The sequence below is a fragment of the Dipodomys spectabilis genome, unplaced genomic scaffold, assembly GCF_019054845.1.
Source record: "Dipodomys spectabilis isolate Male_0828 unplaced genomic scaffold, ASM1905484v1 ptg000051l, whole genome shotgun sequence".
Classification (NCBI taxonomy): Eukaryota; Metazoa; Chordata; class Mammalia; order Rodentia; family Heteromyidae; genus Dipodomys; species Dipodomys spectabilis.
Window position 1 is genome coordinate 529,132 of NW_024870728.1, and position 23,597 is coordinate 552,728.

The following is a 23,597-nucleotide window of genomic DNA, read 5'->3' on the forward strand; positions in this document are numbered from 1 at the left end:
ACAGCACCACTTCTGGCCTTTTCTGTTTATGTGGTACTGAGGTATCAAACCCAGGGCTTCATGCATGCTAGGCAACACTCAACCACTAAGCCACATTCCCAGCCCAAGCAGCAATGGAACTTGTTAGACACTATATTGAAGATGAACCACACAACTTGTGGGTGGAAAAGGAGGGAAAAACTCGCAGAAAGTGAGAGAAGGTGTGGCACTGTCCAAAAAGAAATGTACTCATTACGTGGCTTGTGAAAACTGTAACCTCCCTATACATCACCTTCATAATAACTATTTAAAAGAATTATTTAAGCTGGGCACCGGTGGCTCACACCTGTAATCTTAGCTACTCAGAAGGCTGAGATCTGGATCGAGGTTCAAAGCCAGCCTGGGCAGGAAAGTCTGTGAAACTCTTATCTCCAATAAACCACCAGGAACCCGGAAGCGGTGCTGTAGCTCAAGTGGCAGAGTGCTCACCTTGAGCTGAAGAGCTGAGGGACAGTGCTCAGGCCAAGAGTTCAAGCTCTAAGACCGACAAAAAAAAAAAAAAAACAGAGAGAGAGAGAGAGAATATTTAAAATGGGTGCTGGTAGCTCACACCTGAAATCCTAGCTGTTCAGGAGTGTATTGCAGATCAAAGCCAGTTCAAGCAGGAAAATCTGTGAGACTCTTATCTTCAATTAACCATCACAAAACAGAAGTGGCGATGTAGCTCAGGTGGTAGAGCGCTAGCTTTGAGCTGAAGAGCTGAGAGACAGCACCCAGGCCCAGAGATCAAGCCCAATGACAGTCAAAAAAAAACATAGAAAAGAATATATGGACACACGTATGATGACATTTGGAAAGCAATACATGGAAAAATCCAGTTGGACAACAGAAGACAATAAAAGAAGCACCCAGTGGAACTTTTTGAGATGAAGAATGCAGTGTTTGAGCTGTTAAACAAGAACCTTCAACAGCAGCCTTGACCGAGCACAGCTGATTTTCCAGGGCTGGGAAGGTGGCTCAGTGGTAGAGCACTTGCCTTGAATGCATGAGGCCCTGGATTTGATTCCTCAGAACCACATAAGCAGAAAAATCTGGAAGTGGTGCTGTGGCTCAAGTGGTAGAGCGCTAGCCTTGAGCTGAAGAGCTGATGGACAGCGCCCAGGCCCAGAGTTCAAACCCCACAACTCACACACACACACACAAAATTGATTTTCCAGAGAGAAATCAAGAATATGTAATGGGGAAAGGATCGGTTCGTCAATGAATGATAATGGAAAACTTGAAAATCCACGTGAAGAAGAGTAAACTTCGACTCATCTTATACCCTATATAAAAATTCAAAATGGACTAAACACTTTGAAAACCAGAAAATATAAAACTCCTAGAAAACATTTGAGGGAAACCCTGGAATAATGGAATCACCCTCAAAGCTAAATCTAAAATACAACTGGACATGATAGCTTTTACAGGACTCCAGGCATTCACACACAAATAGTCAGACTGAAGGAAGATAATTTTTAAGGAGGGACCTAAAGGTGTTAACTCCTCTGAACATTTAAAATACTAGTGGTCAAAACAGATCCCGGGAAATGGAAGCATGGCTTTTTGTTGTTATTCTTAGTGGTGGTGTTGCTGGTGGTGGTGCTTTGTTTTGCTGCTGGTGATTTTTCATTTGTTTTGGTTTTTTCTTTTTAAGGGGACAAAAGGGAGTGTGCTTAATGGAAGGAGGGAGGGTGAACAAATGCAATCATGGGATTCAGTATACATTGTGTGGAAAGTGAACTTGTGGGCAGGGATGGGAGGGAAAAACTACAGGAAACTAAGGAAGGAGGCACCAAAAAGAATTGTACTTATTACCTGACATGAAATCGCAACCCTCTGGATAACACATTAGTAATAATGAAATTATATTTTAATGTGTTTAAATTTTTTTGTCGGTTGTAGGGCTTGAACTCTGAGCATAGGCGCTATACCTGAGCTCTTCAGCTCAAGACCAGGCTCTACCACTTGAGCCACAGTGCCACTTTTGGTTTTCTGGGAATTTATTGGAGATAAGAATCTTCCGGACTTTGTGGCCTAGACTGGCTTCCAACTGGGATCCTCAGATTTCAGCTTCCTGAGTAGCTAGGATTACAGGCGTGAGCCACCAGCAACCAGCTGTGTGTTGAATCTTCTATTTAAAAAAAACACACATTGTTTCATTGGATTAAAAGGCAGGAGACAGCTGAGTACTGGTGGCTCCTACTTGGTTTTTCTATTTTGGGGGGTCTGGTATGGGGCCTGAACTCTGGGCCTGGGCGCTGTCCCTCAGCTCTTCAGCTCAAGGCTAGCGCTCTACCACTTGAGCCACAGCACCACTTCTGGCTTTTTCTTTTTGCTTATGTGGTGCTGAGGAATCGAACCCAGGGCCTCATGCATGCAAGGCAAGAACTCTACCACTGAGCCACCTTCCCAGCCCTGGTGGCTCCTACTTGGAATCCTAGCTACTCAGCAGGCTGAGATCTAAGGAACAGGTTTCAACATCAGTGCAGGCAGGAAAGTCTGTGAGACTCTTCTCTGCAATGAACCACCAAAAGGCCAGAAGTGGAGCTGTGGCTCAAGTGATAGAGTGTAAGCCTTGAGTACAATAGCTTAGGGATAGCATCCAGGACATGAGTTCAAGACCCAGGACCAGCAAATATACATGCATACACACAAAACAATGAGAAGTTGGAAAAAGACACACCATCAAGCTGTAGTACAAAAAAAGAATTTACATTCTTATTATAGAAAGAATATTCAAGTAGAAATTAGTCAGAAGAGGTAAAGAATGTCAGTGGATATTAACAGAGGGGGCAATTCATCAAGAACTTATAACCATTATAAATATACATACACTCAGTGTTAGCACACCCCAAATATTACTAAACAAATATTACTACTCATAAATACAAAAGTCAAGACACAACATTTGTCCTTGAGCCCAACAGCCCAATCTGATCAATAGATAGAATGTTCTAGTTAAAAAAAAAAAATTCAACACAGACACATTACAATTGAACAACACCCTTGGTGACATATAAATTTAGCCACCTGTGGAATAATGCCCTGTGTTTAAAGAAGAACTGAAATCATCTCAGGAGCCCACAGTACCTTTTCCAAACCAGATCATATCCTAAGCTATAAAACAAACTTCACAAAACACAATTCAACTTTCAGGTTTCTATATCCATAATAGAATAAAGATCACTATTAGAAATCAGTATCAAGGAACACGACACATGCTATTCAAAGAGATAAAGATTGAACACAGGTGTTTGAATCGTCAGTGGGACACGGAAGAAATCAGGAAAGAAATCTCAAAACTTGGACACTGAAACAAAAATGCAAACACACTGAATAGAACCGCGGAGCCAGGAAAGCAACGTGATGAGGACACTGCACCGCTAGGAGCACCTACCTCAGAAACTCAGAGACCCCAGATTAAACCACCTAACCCTGAAGCTCAGGCTGTTGGAGACAAAGGAGAAACACCCCCAAAAGAGAAAAGTCCTACCTTCGGCAGTGGCTTTCCCCGGTGGCAGTTGATTCCACCAACGTACACCATGTTGGGCATCACAGGTCTGGGAAAGTCCAAGACAAAGTCAGTTCTCAACAACCAAATCGACACTTGGCTGAACAGGTCATATGTAGTGACCGGGGTCTGGAGAATCTCAGAGGCAGCTTCTATGGCTTTTTCAAAAAATATGGGACAAAATAGATGTTCTGTCAGGAGGGAAATGTGGTTCCACACTCTCTCTCTGAAAGTCATAGCGTGCGAGAAGCTCAGGAACCATCTGGGAACATAAGAAAGAGGACTGGGGCACTGGGTTCCTTCTTCCAGATTAGAGCAAAATGCTCCTCTGGAAAAGAACACAGACGGGAGTGAAAAATACCTGGCAACAATTAAGCCACACATGTCAAAAGGATCCAGGAACACTGCATCAAAAGAACTCTCACGTAGGTACTCTATCAATTCTTTGTCATTAAACAAACTCTTACAGCGTGAAAAAGTGATATCAAAAAAAACTTTAGAAGAACCTGTTGCTAGAGCAAACATATTGTTATCCCGAGTTTTCCACTGAGCATCAGCAAAATCCTTGAACTTCTGATCCAAACTGTCTCGCGTATGAGAAGTTGAGTACATCTTCACTGTGAAGTTCAGGGAGCGTCCCGGCTGCCAAATCACCTCCGGCACAACCGCGACCACCTCATGCCCTCGGTGGATGAGTTTCTCCACCACAGAGCGCATGGACAACCAGTGGCTGCCATGCATGGGCACCACCAGCAGCTTGCCTGCCTGGGCAGAGCCTGAGGCCAGCAGCAGACATGCACTCACAGGAAGAAGGGCAGGCAAGACTGCAGGAGCCATGGGCAGTGCAGCCAGGCGCAATCTGCAGTTAGACACTATATAGCAGGTGCAGTAAGGACAAACACAAAACATACTGTGGATAAAGTGGATACACACATCTGTACAGAAAAGCCTAGTTGCTGTAAAAGATTTACTCAAAAGATTAATGAGAAATGAGCTTCATCTGCCAATATCTCTCATTTATTTTCTCCAAGTAAGAAGTTTTAATATCCTTTGCCTTGGGGAGAAGCATGCCCCCTACTGAAAGGATTATTCAGTAATGGATTTGGACTTTGACACTGTAGAAAGATGGAGAGCTAAACTAAACTTGAATAAAGTTCCTAGTACTGAATTGTTTCCCAAAAAACTTGGACTTTATCTAAAGTCCATCAAAGACTTCTTACTCAAAATGAAATTGGCACTCAATCTCCAAGGAAAGACTGGGAGATGCCCAATCGTGGCCTCCTCACTGAGGTGATGAGAATGAGGTCTGAGAACATGGTGTAGCTCTGGGGATGTAGGACACAGGGTTTGGGCTCTGGCTAAACACATGCTCCAGGGAGCAGGGGAAGCCCCTGAAGAGGTACACGGAGGGCAGGCCCAGGTACTCGGCCAGGGTCACACCACAGGGCAAGGCCGGGTCTGTGAACAGAGCATCGAACTTGGTCTCCCGGAGGAACTTCAGGGTGGCAGAGTCCTTTAGGAGGCTCTGGCAGTTGAAGAAGAACATGTCAATCACAAACATGTTGTTTCTGTACTCGGTCTGAGCAGCTGTCAGGAGCGATCGATTGTCGAAGTAGTGATTCCCAAAGAGGCGGAAATGGTGCTTCAGCTCACCCTCGTCAAAAGGCACTGCAGAGATTTTTCTTTTTTTTTTTTGTACCTTGGTTTTATTTATGTCCAAAAATATTTCAAAAAAAATTACAAAATACTCCAAATGGAGAGCACACAGAAGTCACGATTTCTGAGTGTCTACTCTGATTACACTGTGTTATCACATGGCAAACTACTCATATATACACTTGAAGAACTGAGAATTATATTCACCATTTTGCAGTCACTAACTGCTGACTTCGCTTCTGTAACTTGTTTTTGCTAACGTTAAAGTATAAAGATAGGTCTGTGTCAACAAACTCTAAAGAATGTAACCGCTGTGATAGGTAACTAACTGCTGACCTCAAGCCCCAGACATTCCCAGAGTCCGGAACAATGGCTAACACCTATTGCGGATCTTCCTGTGGGAACTGGACCCCGAGATAATGACCAACTGGCAGGACCAGCAAACTAGGCCAAATGTCAGCCAATCGCAAGCCTGTACCTATGAGAATTCCCCCTAACCCTAATCATCCAAAGCAACCAGCCCCCTTGAGTCACCCCGAGCCAATCATTTTACAAAGAGTGTTACAAAATTTCCCGCGTGGCATCGTGATTTGCTGTGAGTGTCTACTGGGGCCCTGCCCCTACCTTAAAATGTATAAAAGGTGCTGTAACCCTGTGTTCAGGGCCTCTTGCTAACACCCCTACAATGGTGTGCATGAGGTCCGTGCTTGTGAGTTCGTTAATAAACGACTCTTTGCCGCTTGCATTGTCCAAGGTCTCTTGTGGTCTACGGGGGGCTCCAAGACTCTGGGTACTACACACTTAGCTTCAAGATATATATAAACCCAGCAAACCAGAATAAATTTTTCTTGTGTAGTACTGGGACTCTTTCAAAAGCAAAATTCACTCTTGGCACCAGCACCACGATGTCGTGACCTCTGACACTGAGATGCTTCACTACATCCTTCATACTACGCCAGTGGCTTCTATATACATACACATGTACACATGTATTATATATAAATGTATATATATGTATGTATATGAACTAAAGATCTTGCCCTATCCCATGAACAAGTAAAGTACAGGAACAGAAGAAGTATGATGAAAGCAAATAAAATTGGGAAGACATGCAGCTGTGATATTCACTAGACACTATGTTGAAAATGAACGATACAACCTGTGGGTGAGATAGGAAGGAAAAACTGGAAGAGAGCAAGGGAAGGAGTTAATGGTCCAAAAATAAAGGTCCTCTTTACCTAACTTAGGTAACGGTAACCCCTCTGCACAGCACCTTTATAATGAAATATATTTCATCATTTCCAAACAGAGGAAAGAAACTGTGGACATGCATATTGTGGAAAAACAGCAGGGTAATACACATTCAAGTGCTTGTGGCTCAAGTAGCCAAAGGTACAAACAAACAACAACAACAACAGAACAAGACTCAGACAGCACGGAACCGGCTGGGAGGCCCACACCATGACACGCACTGCCTCCCAGCTTTGGAGGATGGAGGGCTGAGGACAGCATGTCCTTCTCTCTAAGACTGTGGAGGAGGGGCATGCTCCAGCCTGTCCCCTAGCTTCTGGTGTTGGCTGGCAATCTGTGTTGCTTCTTTGTAGGCTGGAGCCTCACCTGGCCCTGCCTCCTCTTCCCCTTCCTCCTGGGCCCATATCTGGTATCAAGGTTCTATGGGGACGGGGGTCTTATGGTGACCTCCACTTAACTATTAACATCTGTAATGACTCTAGGCCCACTAAGGACACCTTTTGAAGGCACTGGAAAGAACTTTAATATATCTTTCAGGGGAGGCAGAGCAAGGGATACAAGTGAGCCACTGACATCCACCCACTGCCTCACAGCCAGGCCCACTTTCCCCACGGGGGACAAAGGCTTGCTGCCTATGGAAGAGGTCGTTCTTAACCTTCCTACCTCTTTGCAAGGAAAACAAAGTTGACTACTACAAGTAGAATAGATTTCTGGTCTCAGAACTTCCTTATACTTGTCCACTCTATAATAAATAGAAGACCCAAAAAATAGGCTAGAGAAGGTAACTGGCTCTTACTTGCAATTCTATGATTGGGTATCACCTCATCCCATCAAACAGAATGAGCACTGCAATAAGTGGAACAGAGATTTTTACAGACAGAAAAAAAAAAAACAACACAACAAACAGAAACAGAAGATAGAGTGGCCTGTTTCAAAAATTACTTTCCTTGTAAAGATTAAACCAGAGGAGACTCCTTTAAAACTAGCTTGTTTGGGGCTTGGCCTCTTATCTCTCATTTTCCTGGGTTCTCTGGAGGTCCTGTGGAACTTTCACTACAGCATTTGTTTGCATTTTGTTTGGGCCAGTTGGACTGAACGCAGGAGCCCAGCCAAACCTCTTGTACTTCTGAAAGCATTTGTTTTTCTGAGAGGGGTCTTGCCCTGTAGCCCAGGCCAGCCGGCAACTTTCATTCTCATGCCTCAGGCTCCCCAGCGCTGGAGTTACAAGCACACACCATCATACTCAGCTACTCCTGTGCTTTTTATTTGACACATTCTTCACAAAAAATCGAGTGCCCCAAACATTTATTTATGTGGGGCTATGTCTATCCAAATTAATTATTTTAGAAATTAGAGCTGACCCTTTATTTATTTATTTATTTTTGTTGGTCATGGGTTTGAACTCTGGGCCTGGGCGCTGTCCCTCAGCTATTCAGCTCAAGGCGAGCGCTCTACCACTTGAGCTACAGCGCCAATTCCGGTTTCCTGATGGTTAACTAGAGATAAGATTCTCACAGACTTTCCTCCCTGGGCTGGCTTTGAACCACTATCCTCAGATCTCAGCCTCCTGAGTAGCTAGGATTACAGGTGTGCTCCACCGGCGCCTGGCCCATTTTTTAAATACGTCCCAATTCACATGTACTGAAGAAGAACATGTTGGGCTAGCCTAAATTATGTTTTTGTGAAAATTACTGTATTTCCAAGAACAAATGGCACTTAGACGAGTGAGATTCCCTGCTGAGTTTTCATAAGCTGTATAACACATGGCCTTGGAGACCGTAACTAAACCCTATTTGCTTCTTTTTTAAATTAGTTGTGACATCACATACCACCTGGCCCCCAGAGGGCTGCCCTTAGGAGAAAGGCAAGTGCAGAAGACAGTTATAACATCTCTGCGTCCGTATGGGAACATCTGAGCTCACACACTCCCTAAAAGGGAATCAGGGCCCTGGTGCTCTAGAGCCAACCTTGAGAACCTTTGTATAAGGTCTGGAGTTAAAAAGCCAAATAGCACATTCTTTAGGTTTGTGTGACATCCAACGTATTTGCTCATGACTTAGTGCTGGCATTAGCTGGAAAGCAATCACACAATACAGAAAAAAAAAATGGCATGGCTGTGTTCCAGTAAAAATAGGCCACAGGTTAGATTTATCCCATAGGCTGCAGTGTGCCAAACCCCTGTGCCGCATTATATAAATTTTACCCAGGTCTCCACATGGCCATACCCTACCTTGCAAATCAGGTTTGAACAATAAGCTGTGAGCAACTTTCCCTGGTGAACCCATGATCAAACAGCCCATCCCAGAACTTCGAAACCTTCATTCACCACAGCCCCATCATTGATCTCCTCCGACTGGCGGGAGCACCTTAAAGGAGGGACCGTGCCATTAGTCTCTATAGTAGGCTCCAGCTCCCAGAACCATGCCCGTATTACAGCAGTCTCCCCATAAGCGTGTGTGGAAGGAATAAATCAGCTTTGGGGTTGTCTATTTTATTCTCAAAGAGTGAGATTTGTCCCAAAAGAGGAATCTGAAACACATCACACTACCTCTGGAACAGGCATATAGGGAAAGATGGACCCCCTATTCATCTCACTCATCCCAGAACACGCTGTGACCAGATGTAGAGGTATTTTTTCCCCACACTAAACAATTCCGCAACCCCGGTGGGGTGTCTACAATTCAGTTACCACGTTAGGTATGGTGTCACTGGAGAACTGGCAAAAACCAACCGCACGAGTTAAGGTTCAGTCCACATTCCCAGAACTTTCATGTGACCTGGCTACAATCCAGAGGCTCCTCTAATCCCCTTCCCATGCTTGATTGCCTGTTAAAATGATTCACAGAACTGAGGACAACAGCTTACTTAATTACTGATGGATTAAATGGGAGACAGTGCACAGCCAAGTTAAGAAGTACAAAGAGTAAGGCATGTGGGAAGGGCGGCAGAACTGACTCACAGGGCACCCACCTTCCCTCCAGGCCTTCGGTAAACGGGATACTCTCCCAACACTCTCCTGGGTTTGTGCCTAGGCTTCCTTATGCAATTGCTATTACTGATTAAGTAAATGATCCCCATAACCTTCACCCCATTTTTCCTCTCCTCCTTCCAATCTGATTGGATTCCTGGCAACCAGCTCCCATCCTTAGGAACTTCCCAGAAGCCACCCATCCCAGGATGAACGAAGGTCTGATCTAAGGGGACCTGTTACAAATAACAGCCCATCTTTGTCGTTGCAATGCTCAGGAAATTACCAAGTTTTGGAGCTCTGGCTAGGAGGAAACGGACACAAAAATAAAAATATATATGTATTTCCCATGATAATCCACAATATCTCAACAAACAATGTTACTTGCCTTTAAGAAACAGGGGCTTGAGAAGTGTGAGTCTAGCCAGCAGGTGCTGACAGCACTGGCGGGAGTCAGGAAGCCTGGTGTCTGACTCCAGTCTGGTCACACATCAGCCAGTGCTGCAATTCATCTCCTGAGTTTCTCAGCTGACTCCCAGGGTGAGAGGGTCGTGTTTGTTCTGCCTGTTGAACTTAAGTGTCTGGGAGGGCCAGAGTACAATGCCTATGGAAATGAGGCTGCCCTGTGAAAGGTGGATCCTAGAATGACTAGAACACAATCACTCAGGACTAGTGATGCCAAAGCCTGTCCTAACCCAGGCCTTGGGAACTGTGTGTGAGCTGAGGCTGGGAAAGAAGAATCCCAAAGACCAAGAATGAAGGAATCATGCCAAGTGCAGAGCTGACTTTGGAAATACAAGCAAGATGGCTGTTCATTACTTAAGGCATTCTAAGTCTCAGCTAAATCCCAGATGGAGGTTGGACTTCCTGGAGCTCTCCAGGAAAAGGGGCACCAGCAGTGTCTCCTGCTTGCAATGGTCAGGGAACCAGAATCCTGCTCTGAAAACCCAAGGATGGGTCAAGGAAGCACAAGCCAGTTCTAGGCTTCTGGAAAGCACACAGGGAGCAGTGCCCTTCACTCCTCCCAGTCCTAGACACATCGCCACACATGCACAGCCCATTAGTCCTGCTTGCAGGCCATAATCTTCTTTCAGAGTACATTTCATAGCTTGGAACTCACTCACTACATCTGCCTCTCCATTAGACAAAGTCTACCAGGCAAAGCCAAGCTCATTTGATCATGGCCATATCCCCAGCACTCACCACAGAGGCTCTCCATAGGTAGTGATCCAGTGAAGGAATAGTAATGCTAAACAAAGAAGAAATGACCAACTAGACACTAGTCTGCAATGCTATCCAAGCCAACAAACGAGTTCACTACTGCTAGAGGATTCGATCATGAGACATACTGGCAAATATCCAGGGAAATGTCACTGCTATTCTGACCAGCCAGAGGCCAGGCATTTCCAAGCAACTCCCTGTCGACACAGGAAGGCAGCCAAGTATATAGAGGAGGTACATGGGGAAGCTCAGATTGTCTTGTGCTGTGTGAGTGCATCCTAACAGCTGTCTCCAGACCTACAACTGCCCTGGATTCCAAAAATCAAAGCTGAATTCCTTCCATCTGGACCAAGTAATCAATTCTAAGGAAACTCTCTGAAAGTTGCAAGAGACTATGCACAGACTTTCCTGGTAAATCTATTTTAACACTCTCCTGAAGGATGATTCTGGCACTCCTATTAAAGTACCTAACAGGATCACATATAATGAGGAATATTTTGTTAGAGGAAGTCCTCAGGGAAATCTGTTGGGTAGCCCCTCAAAAACCAGAACTACATGCAACACACACACACACACACACACACACACACAAACATGAGCATTCTCTCTCAATTCTTTCTTTCTTGCCATCCCTTCAAGCAAAGAAATGAGATTCAGACCAGGACTCCTGTTGTCCCACAATACAAACCTGCGTGGTTTTCCCAGAGACAGACTGCCCACCAGAAACATGCAGATCATAGATTGTTCCAATGAAAAATTGACTTTTCTTGTGCTCTATCCAGATTCTCAGCCAAAGGGTACCCTTTGGGATCTCAGTTACTCTTTCTGAATTTCACCTTAATGATACTCATAAATATATAACCTTCTACATGAATAAAAACTTACTACATGTAGCTCTTTTGATAGATATATAAAACCACATATTTTATTTCTATACACACAAGCATACATAGACATGAAAACCTCTATGACCCAATGCAACAATATATTATAGATGCAGCTATAATGTGGGTCATATGAAAGCATAGATGGCTTCTGGTCTCTAAATCTCTCAGGTAACCAATGGGTCACTCTGAACTAGGAACTGGTTCAGGCCGTTGTCTGTACCCAAGGGTGTAGGTGGGGCCTGGATGGAACTTGGTGCTTTCCTGATGGAAGACAAGGGGAACGGAAGCTTTTGAAAAGACTCAGGCAAGAGAAGAAAGCTGTGCCTCATGTCCACACACCTAAGACAGCATCCCAGCCTTTTAGAAAGAGCACTGTCTCACTCTGTCTCCATTGAGCTGAAAATTTACTTTTGATCAACATGTCAATCTATGAGAGAGTATGATTTCTCAGTCTTAAATTCTGCTGTGCTTTCAAAGAAGTCACAGTCACAGATTAGAAATGACAAATACATCCCTCATAAAATCATATAGTGAGATTAGACATGAAATGCTTTCCTAGAAATTAGACACTGTGCATTGCTAAGAATACTATTCTTACATATGTCAAGACATTTTCAAGTGTAAATGACAGAAATCAGTTTAAACTGCCTGGAACCACAATATACTCTATAACGTTTCAGAGGTATATATCCCAACTAATGAAAGTAAGTCATACAAATGTCGGGTGGAAAAATTATCTGCAGTTGATATCACATATCTAACAAATGTTACTGACTAATCATTGAAATTAGGAACTGAACTAGATCCAAGATAAATATGCAAAACCCAACACTGGACCTTATTTATTACCAGTTCAGAATAAAGTTAAAGGAAAATTACCTTTTGCACAGTCACTTTCAAAACACTAAATCTCTATGAATGCGATACAGTAGGAGATACAAAATGGTAATAAAATTTAGCTATAAAATTTTATTGATGGACATAAAGGAAGATTGGAATAATTTAAAAGAGAACATTTGGGTAGGAAAACACAAGAGCAAAGTATACTTAACTTCCTCAAGCTAAAAAGAAAATCACTTAAGCTAATAGTAACAGAGCCCTAATAGTATATTTTACTAGCTACTGTTATTCATTACTAACATTATGGTGTGTTTGGGGTTTTTTAAGAATGAAACAAAACAATCAGTTTCATTTTCAAAGCAAGATGTTATGACTGAGACTACATTACAAGATTCACCAAGAAAGCTTAGAGAGAAAGAACAGCATTAAAATTTACTACAAAGTTACTTCATCAAAACATGGTATTGCCCCATGGGTAGGAAAATAACACAGAAAGAAAAAGTGAGGGTTGACAAGCAGGTGCAAAGAAACACAGAAAATTAAAATGATAAAGATGTGTTTCAACCCCATGGCCATAAAATGAGATCTTATTAGATGCTGTGAGGACAATGGACTCTCCTTGGGGAAATCACACAAAACCCATTGCTTTCACTGTGTAGTTGACAGACCTCCCTGGATAAATCAGGAAGCAGGGCTGCAGCCCTAGAGGACTTAAGAGCTTTACATGTAGCCTAGGGAAAACACAGAGACACTTTGGCCTTGGAAATGAGTAAGCAAGTTGAAATCTAAGATCATTTAAAGATAAAATTCACCAGACTGACTCCTCCAAAGATGAAAAATAGTCACAGCTCATTTAAAACTAAGCGTTAATATACCTAATCATCAGGAAGAAGCTGAGAGCAATAAGGTACTAAAACAATAAATAGTCCTATAAGATGGTAAAGTAATGGTGGTATATAACTCATAAGAGAGGAAATTCCAACAACCTATAAGTCTGTGATAAATGAAGTAGCCATGTGGAATTTTTGACCAGGAAAAATAAGAAAACTTGCCACTGGAGGCTCATGCCTATGGTCCTTGCTACTCAGGAATCTGATATCTGAGGATTACACTTTGAAGCCAGCCCTGGCAGGAAAGTCTGTGAAACTCCTGTTGTCAAAAAACTACCAAAAACAGCCAGAGGAACTGCTGGCTCAAGTGGTAGAGCACTAGCTTTGAGCAAAACAAGCTCAGCGATAGCACTGAAGCTCTGACTTCAAGCCCCAAGACCAACACACACACACACACACACACACACACACACACTTAACAAAACTTCAAAAGTTTGGTAACATAAAGATCCAGGGAGGATATGAACAAACTAAACTTCTCAGATACTGTTGATCATAATGTAAACATCTGATGTTAGTTCTCACATTTATAAAAATATTTTATAGATATACAATGTTTGATCCAGTTACTCTACTCAGAGGGCCCTGGCCTACTGAGATGAAGCCAACAATGGGGAAACATTTCCCTTTTTTACAAAAAAGTTAAGTATTTAAGTTTTGCCAGGTGCTAGTGGCTCATGCATATAGTTCTAGCTACTCAGGAGGCTGAAATCTAAGAATCACAGTTTGAAGCAATCTCAGGCAGGAAAGTCTGTGAAACTCTTATCTCCAATTAACTACCAAAATACCTGGAAGTAGAGCTGTGGCTCAAGTGGTAGAGGCCTAGCCTTGAGCTGAAGAGCAGAGGGAAAACAGTGGGGCCCAGAGTTCAAGCCCACAACCAACCAAAAAAAGTAGTAATAAAAAACACAACTTGAAAATTATACATAACTATGTAAATTGTGTGTACACCTTTCTACGAGGGTGAGTTTACACACTTGCTAGTACACAATTAAAGAACTGGCACAAAACAATTCAAAACTTGAAAGAAAGAATTGCAAGGAATGTAATGCCTGTGGGGGGGAGGGGCGAGGATGTGCTACTGGAGGGGGTGGGGCACTGAGCCCCACTTGGGGAGCTGCCTGTTGGGATTGGACAGGGGCCAGCTTGGGGGAGGAGCATAAAGGCGGTTTGAAACCATTGGTGGGGGAGGGGTGCGGCCTATCAGGGTATATATAGTCTGAGCAGCTCCAAGGGCCCGGGGAGGTTAGGGGGAACACAGTCCAGAGGGAGGAGGAGTCTGGAGGACACCTGGAGTCCCAAGGAGACTGGGAGTCTGGAAGTCCTGGAGTCCTGAGGAGAGGAGAGTAAGGGAAAAGCCAGTGTTCTGAGGAGAGAAAAGGAGAGGAGGGAGTAGGGGAAAGCCTGCAGGAGCAGGGCAGGGCAGGGCAAGCCTCCAGAGGTCACTTAGGGCCTCCTTGAGAAGCCATTTGGGACCTCCTCAAGGGCCGTTGGGGTCTTCCTCTAGAGAGGCCTGGGAAAGCCCCACTCCGGGCAGAGCAGGGCAGGCCTGTGGAGAGTGGAGAGGCCTGAAGTGGAGGAGGAAGGGAAGAATGGGAAAAGCCTTCCCCTTTGGAGGATTATAGATCAACTAATTTGGTGTTTTGCAGATCAGCTAATAAAGGTCGTGGATCAGGACTACCTGTTGGAGGTTTGGAGGTTTGATAGTTAAGGCTGCTTTTGGTTCTGGGTATCTAGCCCAGGACAAGGGAGTCTCAGGACCCCTTTCTGGTGTAATTAGTGTAAATAAACTTCTTTAGTTCACTTTTCACTGTGCCTCAATGGACTGTCTTGCTCTCTGGAGGTCATAAGTCAAATATCAACAAGAAATCTCATTTGAGTAGGGAACTTTTTTCAATGTCTAAAGTCACATCTCCACTCTTGCACCACATCCACATCTTACCGGGGCCGTCAGTGTGCCAACGAGAAAAGTCCTACCTTAGCCAGTGGCTTTCCCAGGTGGCAGTTCATCCCACCCATGCAGACCATGTTGGGCATCATGGGTTTGGGAAACTCCAAGACAAACTCAAATCTCAACAACCAAACAGACACTTGGCTGAAGAGGTCATACATGGTGACGGTGTGTGAAGAATTTCAGAGGCTATGTCAGTGGCATGTTTGAAGAAAAATGGACAAAAGAAACATTCATCCAAATGGGTGAGATAGTTCCATACCCTCTCTTGGAGAGTCATGGCAAGTCCGTGCAACTGGGAAGATCTCTAGGAGCATAAGAAAGGGGAGCAGGGCACTGAGCACCTTCTTCAAGGTAATGACAAAATACTCCACGGGCCAAGACCACAGATGGGAGTGAAGACTACTTGGCAACAATCAAGCCACACACAACAAAGGATCCAGAAACACCGCATGAAAGAACTCTCCTTTAGCTAAGCTACTGATTCCAGGTCATTAAACAAACTCCTACAAGGTGAAAAAAAAAACAACTCAAGAGCCTGTTACTAGAGAAAAGACACTTTGTTCCTGACATTTCCTTGTTAACAGAGAAAAGACACTTTGTTCCTGACATTTTCATTGGTTGTCACAAAAACCTTGAACTCCTGGTCCAAATCCTCCAGCGTGTGAGAGGTTGAGTACATCTTCACTGTGAAGTTCAGTGAGCATCCCAGCTGCCAACAGACCTCGGGCACGACCACCACCACCTCATGCCCTCTCTGGTTGAGTTTCTCCACCACAGAGCACATGGACAACCATGGCTGCCGTCCATGGGCACCACCAGCAGCTTGCCTGCCTGGGCAGAGCCTGAGGCCAGCAGCAGACATGCACACACAGGAAGGAGGGCAGGCAAGACTCCAGGAGCCATGGGCAGTGCAGCCAGGAGCAAGCCTACTTCTTAAACCAAAGTTAGAAGGTGGCCAGAAATAAAGACACCAAACCTGCCCTCAGAGAAGCGCACAGATACACAAACTCCTTTGAAAGGTTGTCCTCACTGTCAATGATTTACTCAAAAGGACAAAGAAAAATGAGTAATATGGACTAGGATGGACTTGAATGTTTTGCAGATAAGAATAGCTTATGTGCTTTTCCTTGATGAGAACCGTTTACTATAATGTGAGGTGTGCAAGCATTTTAACGAATGTACTTAAACTTAAAGATTCCAAAATTAAGCTGATGGTTCATGCCTGTCATCCTACCTACAAAAGAGGCTAATATCTGAAAATGTGAGGATGTAGGTGTGAGGATAAGCAGAAAGGTCCATGAGACTCTTTTTTCCAATTAACCAGCCAACAGCTGTAAGTAGAGGTGAGACTCAAGAGGCAGAGTGACAGCCTTGAATAAAAAAGCCAAGCAATTGGGGCGGGGAAGGTGGCTTAGAGGTAGAGCCCTTGCCTTGCATGCCTGAAGCCCTGAGTTCAATTCCTCACCACCACATAAGCAAAAAGAAAAAAGCCAGAAGTGGTGCTGTGTCTCAAGTGGTAGAGCGCTAGCCTTGAGCTGAAGAGCTGAGGGACAGTGCCCAGGCCCAGAGTTCAGGCCCCATGACCAGAACAACAAAAAAAAAATAATAAAGCCAAGCAAGAGCACAGAGCCCTAGTTCAAGCCTTAACATCAGCACCAAAGATATAAACATCCCCAAAGTGAAAAGCAAAAATAAACTTGAGTAATTCTTGTATTTCTGAAATCTGACTCAAAGCATAATGTAGATACCATCTTTGAACTACTCGCTTGTTTTCACATCTGGCTCCAAGAACTATCTGTGAAGCCCTTATCCTGGGTCTTCAAAGTGCCAGCAGAGCTCTAGTTAAAACAAAGTGTGCCATAGCATTGCGGTTTGACTGTCCACTTCCAGCAGGATTCCTGAGCGACGCCCATGTCCTCTGAGGCTTCTGAGATGCAGCTGCTCAGATGGATGGTGCACTCTCGGGCACCAGTCCAGGGATGTGATGGCTGTGACTGACTTCACTTTCAGGTCATTTCCCTTGCTTTGTCTCAGGCACTTGAGAGTCATCACCCAGTGCCTGGCACGGCATTCTGTTGGATGCCACTTAGCTTCTTCCATAATTCCAGATTGGAAACCGAGGTTGAGACCTGTGCTGTGGGCTCCCCACAGTCACCCAGGAGCCCTCCCTCAGGTATGTGTACCTCTGTCTCCCCATTCTCCTGAGCACTTATGAAGACAGGGAATGTGACATGCACGCTTTCAATCTTTTGCCATAGGACCCATGTTATAGCTTGCTGCAAGCTCCCAAGGAATTTTGTTTCCTTGGAAGGTCCTCAAACGAAGCCAAAGACACACAGTGGAAAAGGGATAAGTTGGAATCCATACTTAGAAACCTAAAATGTATCTCTATCACCATGCACACAAATCAACTCAAAGTGGATCTAAGACATCAACATCAGACTGCAGACTTTGAAATTACTGCAAGAGGAAGGAGGAGAAACATTAGGACTTGCAGGCATACAGAGAACCTTTTCAAAGAGTCCCAGGGACATAGCAGACAGACAACAGACCTGGCAAATGGGATTACATCAAAATAAAAAAGTTTCTGCATGAAATGGACATAGTTACTAAACAAGAAAGGCAGCCAATAGACTGGGAGCAATAATTAGACAAGGCCAAAATATACAAGGAACTCAAGAAAACTCCACCCAAAGCTAATAAACCAATCACTAAATGGCCAAAGGAGCTAAGAAGAGACTTCTCAGAAGAAGACTTAACAATGGCAAAGAAACATAGCAGGAAATACTCAACATCCCTGGCCATAAAAGAAATGCTAATCAAACAACTTTGAGATTCCATCTCAGATTGGCCAACCTTGTGTATTCAAACAACAGCAAAGGTTGGTGGGGATGTGGGGAAAAAGGAACTCTACTGCACTGCTGGTGGGAGTTGTAAACTACTACAACCACAGTGGACAGCAGTCTGGAGGTTCCTCAAAAATCTAAACAGATCTTCCTATAACCCAGCACACCACGCCTCGGCATCAAAGCCAGGAAACCATAAGGCCACTTGCACATCCACGTGCACTTCTGCACTATTCACAGCAACCACACTCTGGAGACAATCCGGATGCCCTACAAGAGATGAGCAGATCCAAAACAGTGGTTCCGGAACACAATGGAATTTTACACAGCCATTAGAGAGAATAATATGTCATTTGCAGGGAAATGTATGGACCTAGAACAAATCATGATAAATGAGGTAAGACCAGTTCAGAGGGACAAAAGGTGCAAGTTTTCTCTCATATGCGGAAGACAGATCTAAAATATACTAAGACATTCACACACAGTGAGACCAAAGTAGGACACTCTTAGGACTGGAACAAAAAGACCAAAGTCCATGTGCCTCTGATCATATAAAATAATATTGATCAGAGGCGCTAGTGGCTCACGCCTGAAATCCCAGCTATTCAGGAGGCTGAGATCTGAGGATTCTAGTTCAAAGCCAGCTGGATAGGTAAGCCTTTGAGACACTTATCTCCAATGAGCCACCAGAAAACCAGAATTGGTGCTATAGAGCTCTTCAGGCCACACTGACTGACAATAATAGTAATTGTAATAGTAACTACAATTATATATAATAATAGCTATTATTAGTATAGAAATGAACTCCAGGAAAATGAAACAAGAGGTGATTTTGTTGCTGTTTTTGTTTTCTTTTTGTCTTTTTCTGTACATTTATCTGTCATTGCAAGTTGAAATGGGGGCATAGAAATGGAGGGACAAAGGGTAAACAACTACAGCAGTGGTACATATATTTTTTGCCAGTCCTGGGACTTGAACTCAGGCCTGGGCGCTGTCCCTGAGCCTCTCTGTGCTCAAGGATACTGCTCTACCACTTGAGCCACAGCACCACTTCTGGCCTTTTCTGTTTATGTGGTACTGAGGTATCAAACCCAGGGCTTCATGCATGCTAGGCAACACTCAACCACTAAGCCACATTCCCAGCCCAAGCAGCAATGGAACTTGTTAGACACTATATTGAAGATGAACCACACAACTTGTGGGTGGGAAAAGGAGGGAAAAACTCGCAGAAAGTGAGAGAAGGTGTGGCACTGTCCAAAAAGAAATGTACTCATTACGTGGCTTGTGAAAACTGTAACCTCCCTATACATCACCTTCATAATAACTATTTAAAAGAATTATTTAAGCTGGGCACCGGTGGCTCACACCTGTAATCTTAGCTACTCAGAAGGCTGAGATCTGGATCGAGGTTCAAAGCCAGCCTGGGCAGGAAAGTCTGTGAAACTCTTTTCTCCAATAAACCACCAGGAAACTGGAAGTGGTGCTGTAGCCCAAGTGGTAGAGTGCTCACCTTGAGCTGAATTGCTGAGGGACAGTGCTCAGGCATAGAGTTCAAGCTCTAAGACCAACAAAAAAAAAAACAGAGAGAGAGAGAGAGAATATTTAAAATGGGTGCTGGTGGCTCACACCTGAAATCCTAGCTGTTCAGGAGTGCATTGCAGATCAAAGCCAGCTCAAGCAGGAAAATCTGTGAGACTCTTCAATTAACCATCAGAAAACAGAAGTGGCTATGTAGCTCAGGTGGTAGAGCGCCAGCCTTGAGCTGAAGAGCTGAGAGACAGCACCCAGGCCCAGAGATCAAGCCCAACGACAGACAAAAAAAAAAAAAAATAGAAAAGAATATATGGACACATGTATGATGACATTTGGAAAGCAATACATGGAAAAATCCAGTTGGACAACAGAAGACAATAAAAGAAGCACCCAGTAGAACTTTTTGAGATGAAGAATGCAGTGTTTGAGCTGACAAACTAGAACCTTCAACAGCAGCCTTGACCGAGCACAGCTGATTTTCCAGGGCTGGAAAGGTGGCTCAGTGGTAGAGCGCTTGCCTTGCATGCATGAGGCCCTGGATTTGATTCCTCAGCACCACATAAGCAGAAAAAAAAAAAAGCTGAAAGTAGTACTGTGGCTCAAGTGGTAGAGCGCTAGCCTTGAGCTGAAGAGCTGAGGGACAGCGCCCAGGCCCAGAGTTCAAACCCCACAACTCACACACACATACACAAAATTGATTTTCCAGAGAGAAATCAAGAATATGTAATGGGGAGAGGATCGGTTCATCAATAAATGATAATGGAAAACTTGAAAATCCACATGAAGAAGAGTAAACTTCAACTTATCTTATACCCTATTTAAAAATTCAAAATGGACTAAACACTTTAAAAACCAGAAAATATAAAACTCCTAGAAAACATTTGAGGGAAACCCTGGAATAATGGAATTACCCTCAAAGCTAAATCTAAAATACAACTGGACATGATAGCTTGTACAGGACTCCAGGCATTCACACACAAATAGACTGAAGGAAGATATTTTTAAGGAAGGAACCTAAAGGTGTAACTCCTCTGAACTTTTAAAATATTAGTGGTCAAAACAGATCCCGCTTCGTGGTGGTGCTGCTGGTGGTGGTGCTTTGTTTTCTGCTGGGGATTTTTTGTTTGTTTTTGTTTTTTCTTCTTAAGGGAACAAAAGGGAGTATGCTTAATGGAAGGAGGGAGGGTGAACAAATGCAATCATGGGATTCAGTATACATTGTGGAAAGTGAAATTGTGGGCAGGGATGGGAGGGAAAAACTGCAGGAAAGCTAAGGAAGGAGGCACCAAAAAGAATTGTACTTATTAACTGACATGAAATCCCAACCCTCTGGATAACATGTTAATAATAATGAAATTATATTTTAATGTGTTTAAATTTTTTTGTCGGTTGTAGGGCTTGAACTCTGGGCATGAGCACTATACCTGAGCTCTTCAGCTCAAGACCAGGCTCTACCACTTGAGCCACAGTGCCACTTTTGGTTTTCTGGGAGTTTATTGGAGATAAGAATCTCCCGGACTTTCTTGCCTGGGCTGGCTTTCAACTGGGATCCTCAGATTTCAGCTTCATGAGTAGCTAGGATTACAGGCGTGAGCCACCAGTGACCAGCTATGTGTTGAATCTTCTATTAAAAAACACACATTGTTTCATTGGATTAAAAGGCAGGAGACAGCTGAGTACTGGTGGCTCCTACTTGATTTTTTTTTTTGGCGGGGGGGGGGGGGGGGGGGGGGTTCCAGTTGTGTGGCCTGAACTCTGGGCCTGGACGCTGTCCCTCAGCTCTTCAGCTCAAGGCTAGCGCTCTACCAATTGAACCACAGCACCACTTCTGACTTTTTTCTTTTTGCTTATGTGGTGCTGAGGAATTGAACCAGTGCCTCATGCATGCAAGGCAAGCGCTCTACCACTGAGCCACCTTCCCAGCCCTGGTGGCTCCTACTTGGAATCCTAGCTACTCAGCAGGCTGAGATCTAAGGAACAGGTTTCAACATCAGCGCAGGCAGGAAAGTCTGGGAGACTCTCCTCTCCAATGAACCACCAAAGACCAGAAGTAGAGCTATGGCTCAAGTAATAGAGTGCCAGCCTTGAGTACAAATGCTCAGGGACAGCATCCAGGACAAGTTCAAGACCCAGGACCAGCACACATATACGCATACACACAAAACAATGTGAAGTTGGAAAAAGACACACCATCAAGCAGAAGTACAAAAAAAAAGAGAATTTACATTCTTATTATAGAAAGAAAATTCAAGTAGAAATTAGTCAGAAGAGGTAAAGAATGTCAGTGTATATTAACAGAAGGGGCAATTCATCAAGAACTTATAACCATTATAAATATACATATACTCAGTGATAGCACACTCCAAATATTATTAAACAAATATTACTAATCATAAATACAAAAGTCAAGACACAACATTTGTGGTTGAGCCCAATGGCCCAATCTGATCAATAGATAGAATGTTCTGGTTAAAAAAAAAATTCAACACAGACACATTACAACTCAACAATGCCCTTGATGACCTATAAATTTAGCCAACTGTGGAATAATAATGCCCTGTGTTTAAAGAAGAATTGAAATCTCTCAAGTGCCCACAGTACCTTTCCCAAACCAGATCATATCCTAAGCCATAAAACAAACTTCACAAAACACAATTCGACTTTCAGGTTTCTATATCCATAATAGAATAAAGATCAGTATCAAGGAACACGACACGTGCTATTCAAAGAGATAAAGATTGAACACAGGTGTTTGAATCGTCAGTGGGACACGGAAGAAATCAGGAAAGAAATCTCAAAACTTGGACACTGAAACAAAAATGCCAACACACTGAATAGAACCGCGGAGCCAGGAAAGCAACGTGATGAGGACACTGCACCGCTAGGAGCACCTACCTCAGAAACTCAGAGACCCCAGATTAAACCACCTAACCCTGAAGCTCAGGCTGTTGGAGACAAAGGAGAAACACCCCCAAAAGAGAAAAGTCCTACCTTCGGCAGTGGCTTTCCCCGGTGGCAGTTGATTCCACCAACGTACACCATGTTGGGCATCACAGGTCTGGGAAAGTCCAAGACAAAGTCAGTTCTCAACAACCAAATCGACACTTGGCTGAACAGGTCATATGTAGTGACCGGGGTCTGGAGAATCTCAGAGGCAGCTTCTATGGCTTTTTCAAAAAATATAGGACAAAATAGATGTTCTGTCAGGAAGGAAATGTGGTTCCGCACTCTCTCTCTGAAAGTCATGGCATGCGATAAGCCCTGGAACCATCTGGGAACATAAGAAAGAGGACTGGGGCACTGGGTTCCTTCTTCCAGATTAGAGCAAAACGTTCCTCTGGAAAAGAGCACAGACGGGAGTGAAAAATACCTGGCAACAATTAAGCCACACATGTCAAAAGGATCCAGGAACACTGCATCAAAAGAACTCTCACGTAGGTACTCTATCAGTTCTTTGTCATTAAACAAACTCTTACAGAGTGAAAAAACAATATCAAAAAAACCTTTAGCAGAACCTGTTGCTAGAGCAAACATATTGTCTTCCCGAGTTTTCCACTGAGTATCAGCAAAAAACTTGAACTCCCGGTCCAAATCCTCCAGCGTGTGAGGAGTTGAGTACGTCTTCACTGTGAAGTTCAGTGAGCGTCCCAGCTGCCAACTCACCTCTGGCACGACCACCACCACCTCATGCCCTCTCTGGAAGAGTTTCTCCACCACAGAGCGCATGGACAACCAGTGGCTGCCGTCCATGGGCACCACCAGCAGCTTGCCTGCCTGGGCAGAGCCTGAGGCCAGCAGCAGACATGCACACACAGGAAGGAGGGCAGGCAAGACTGCAGGAGCCATGGGCAGTGCAGCCAGGCGCAATCTGCAGTTAGACACTGTACAGCAGGTGCAGTAAGGACAAACAGAAAATGTGTGTTGGATACAGTGGATGCACACACTTTGTACAGAAAGCTCCACTTGCTGTTGAAGATTTACTCAAAAGAATAATGATTAATGAGAAGCAATTGCTAATA

At 43.9% G+C, this 23,597-nt stretch overlaps 2 protein-coding genes across 2 annotated transcripts in view; both read right to left on the minus strand.

Moving 5' to 3' along the window:
- Positions 1 to 23,597, minus strand: part of LOC122107326 (UDP-glucuronosyltransferase 1-6-like) — a 114,214-nt gene that overhangs the window by 64,354 nt on the left and 26,263 nt on the right. The gene's annotated exons all lie outside the window — the stretch shown is intronic.
- LOC122107524 (UDP-glucuronosyltransferase 1A9-like) lies at positions 22,519 to 23,489 on the minus strand. Its single transcript, XM_042679312.1, has one exon. It carries the CDS (start codon positions 23,422 to 23,424, stop codon positions 22,519 to 22,521), a length of 906 nt encoding a protein of 301 aa, XP_042535246.1. The 5' UTR covers positions 23,425 to 23,489.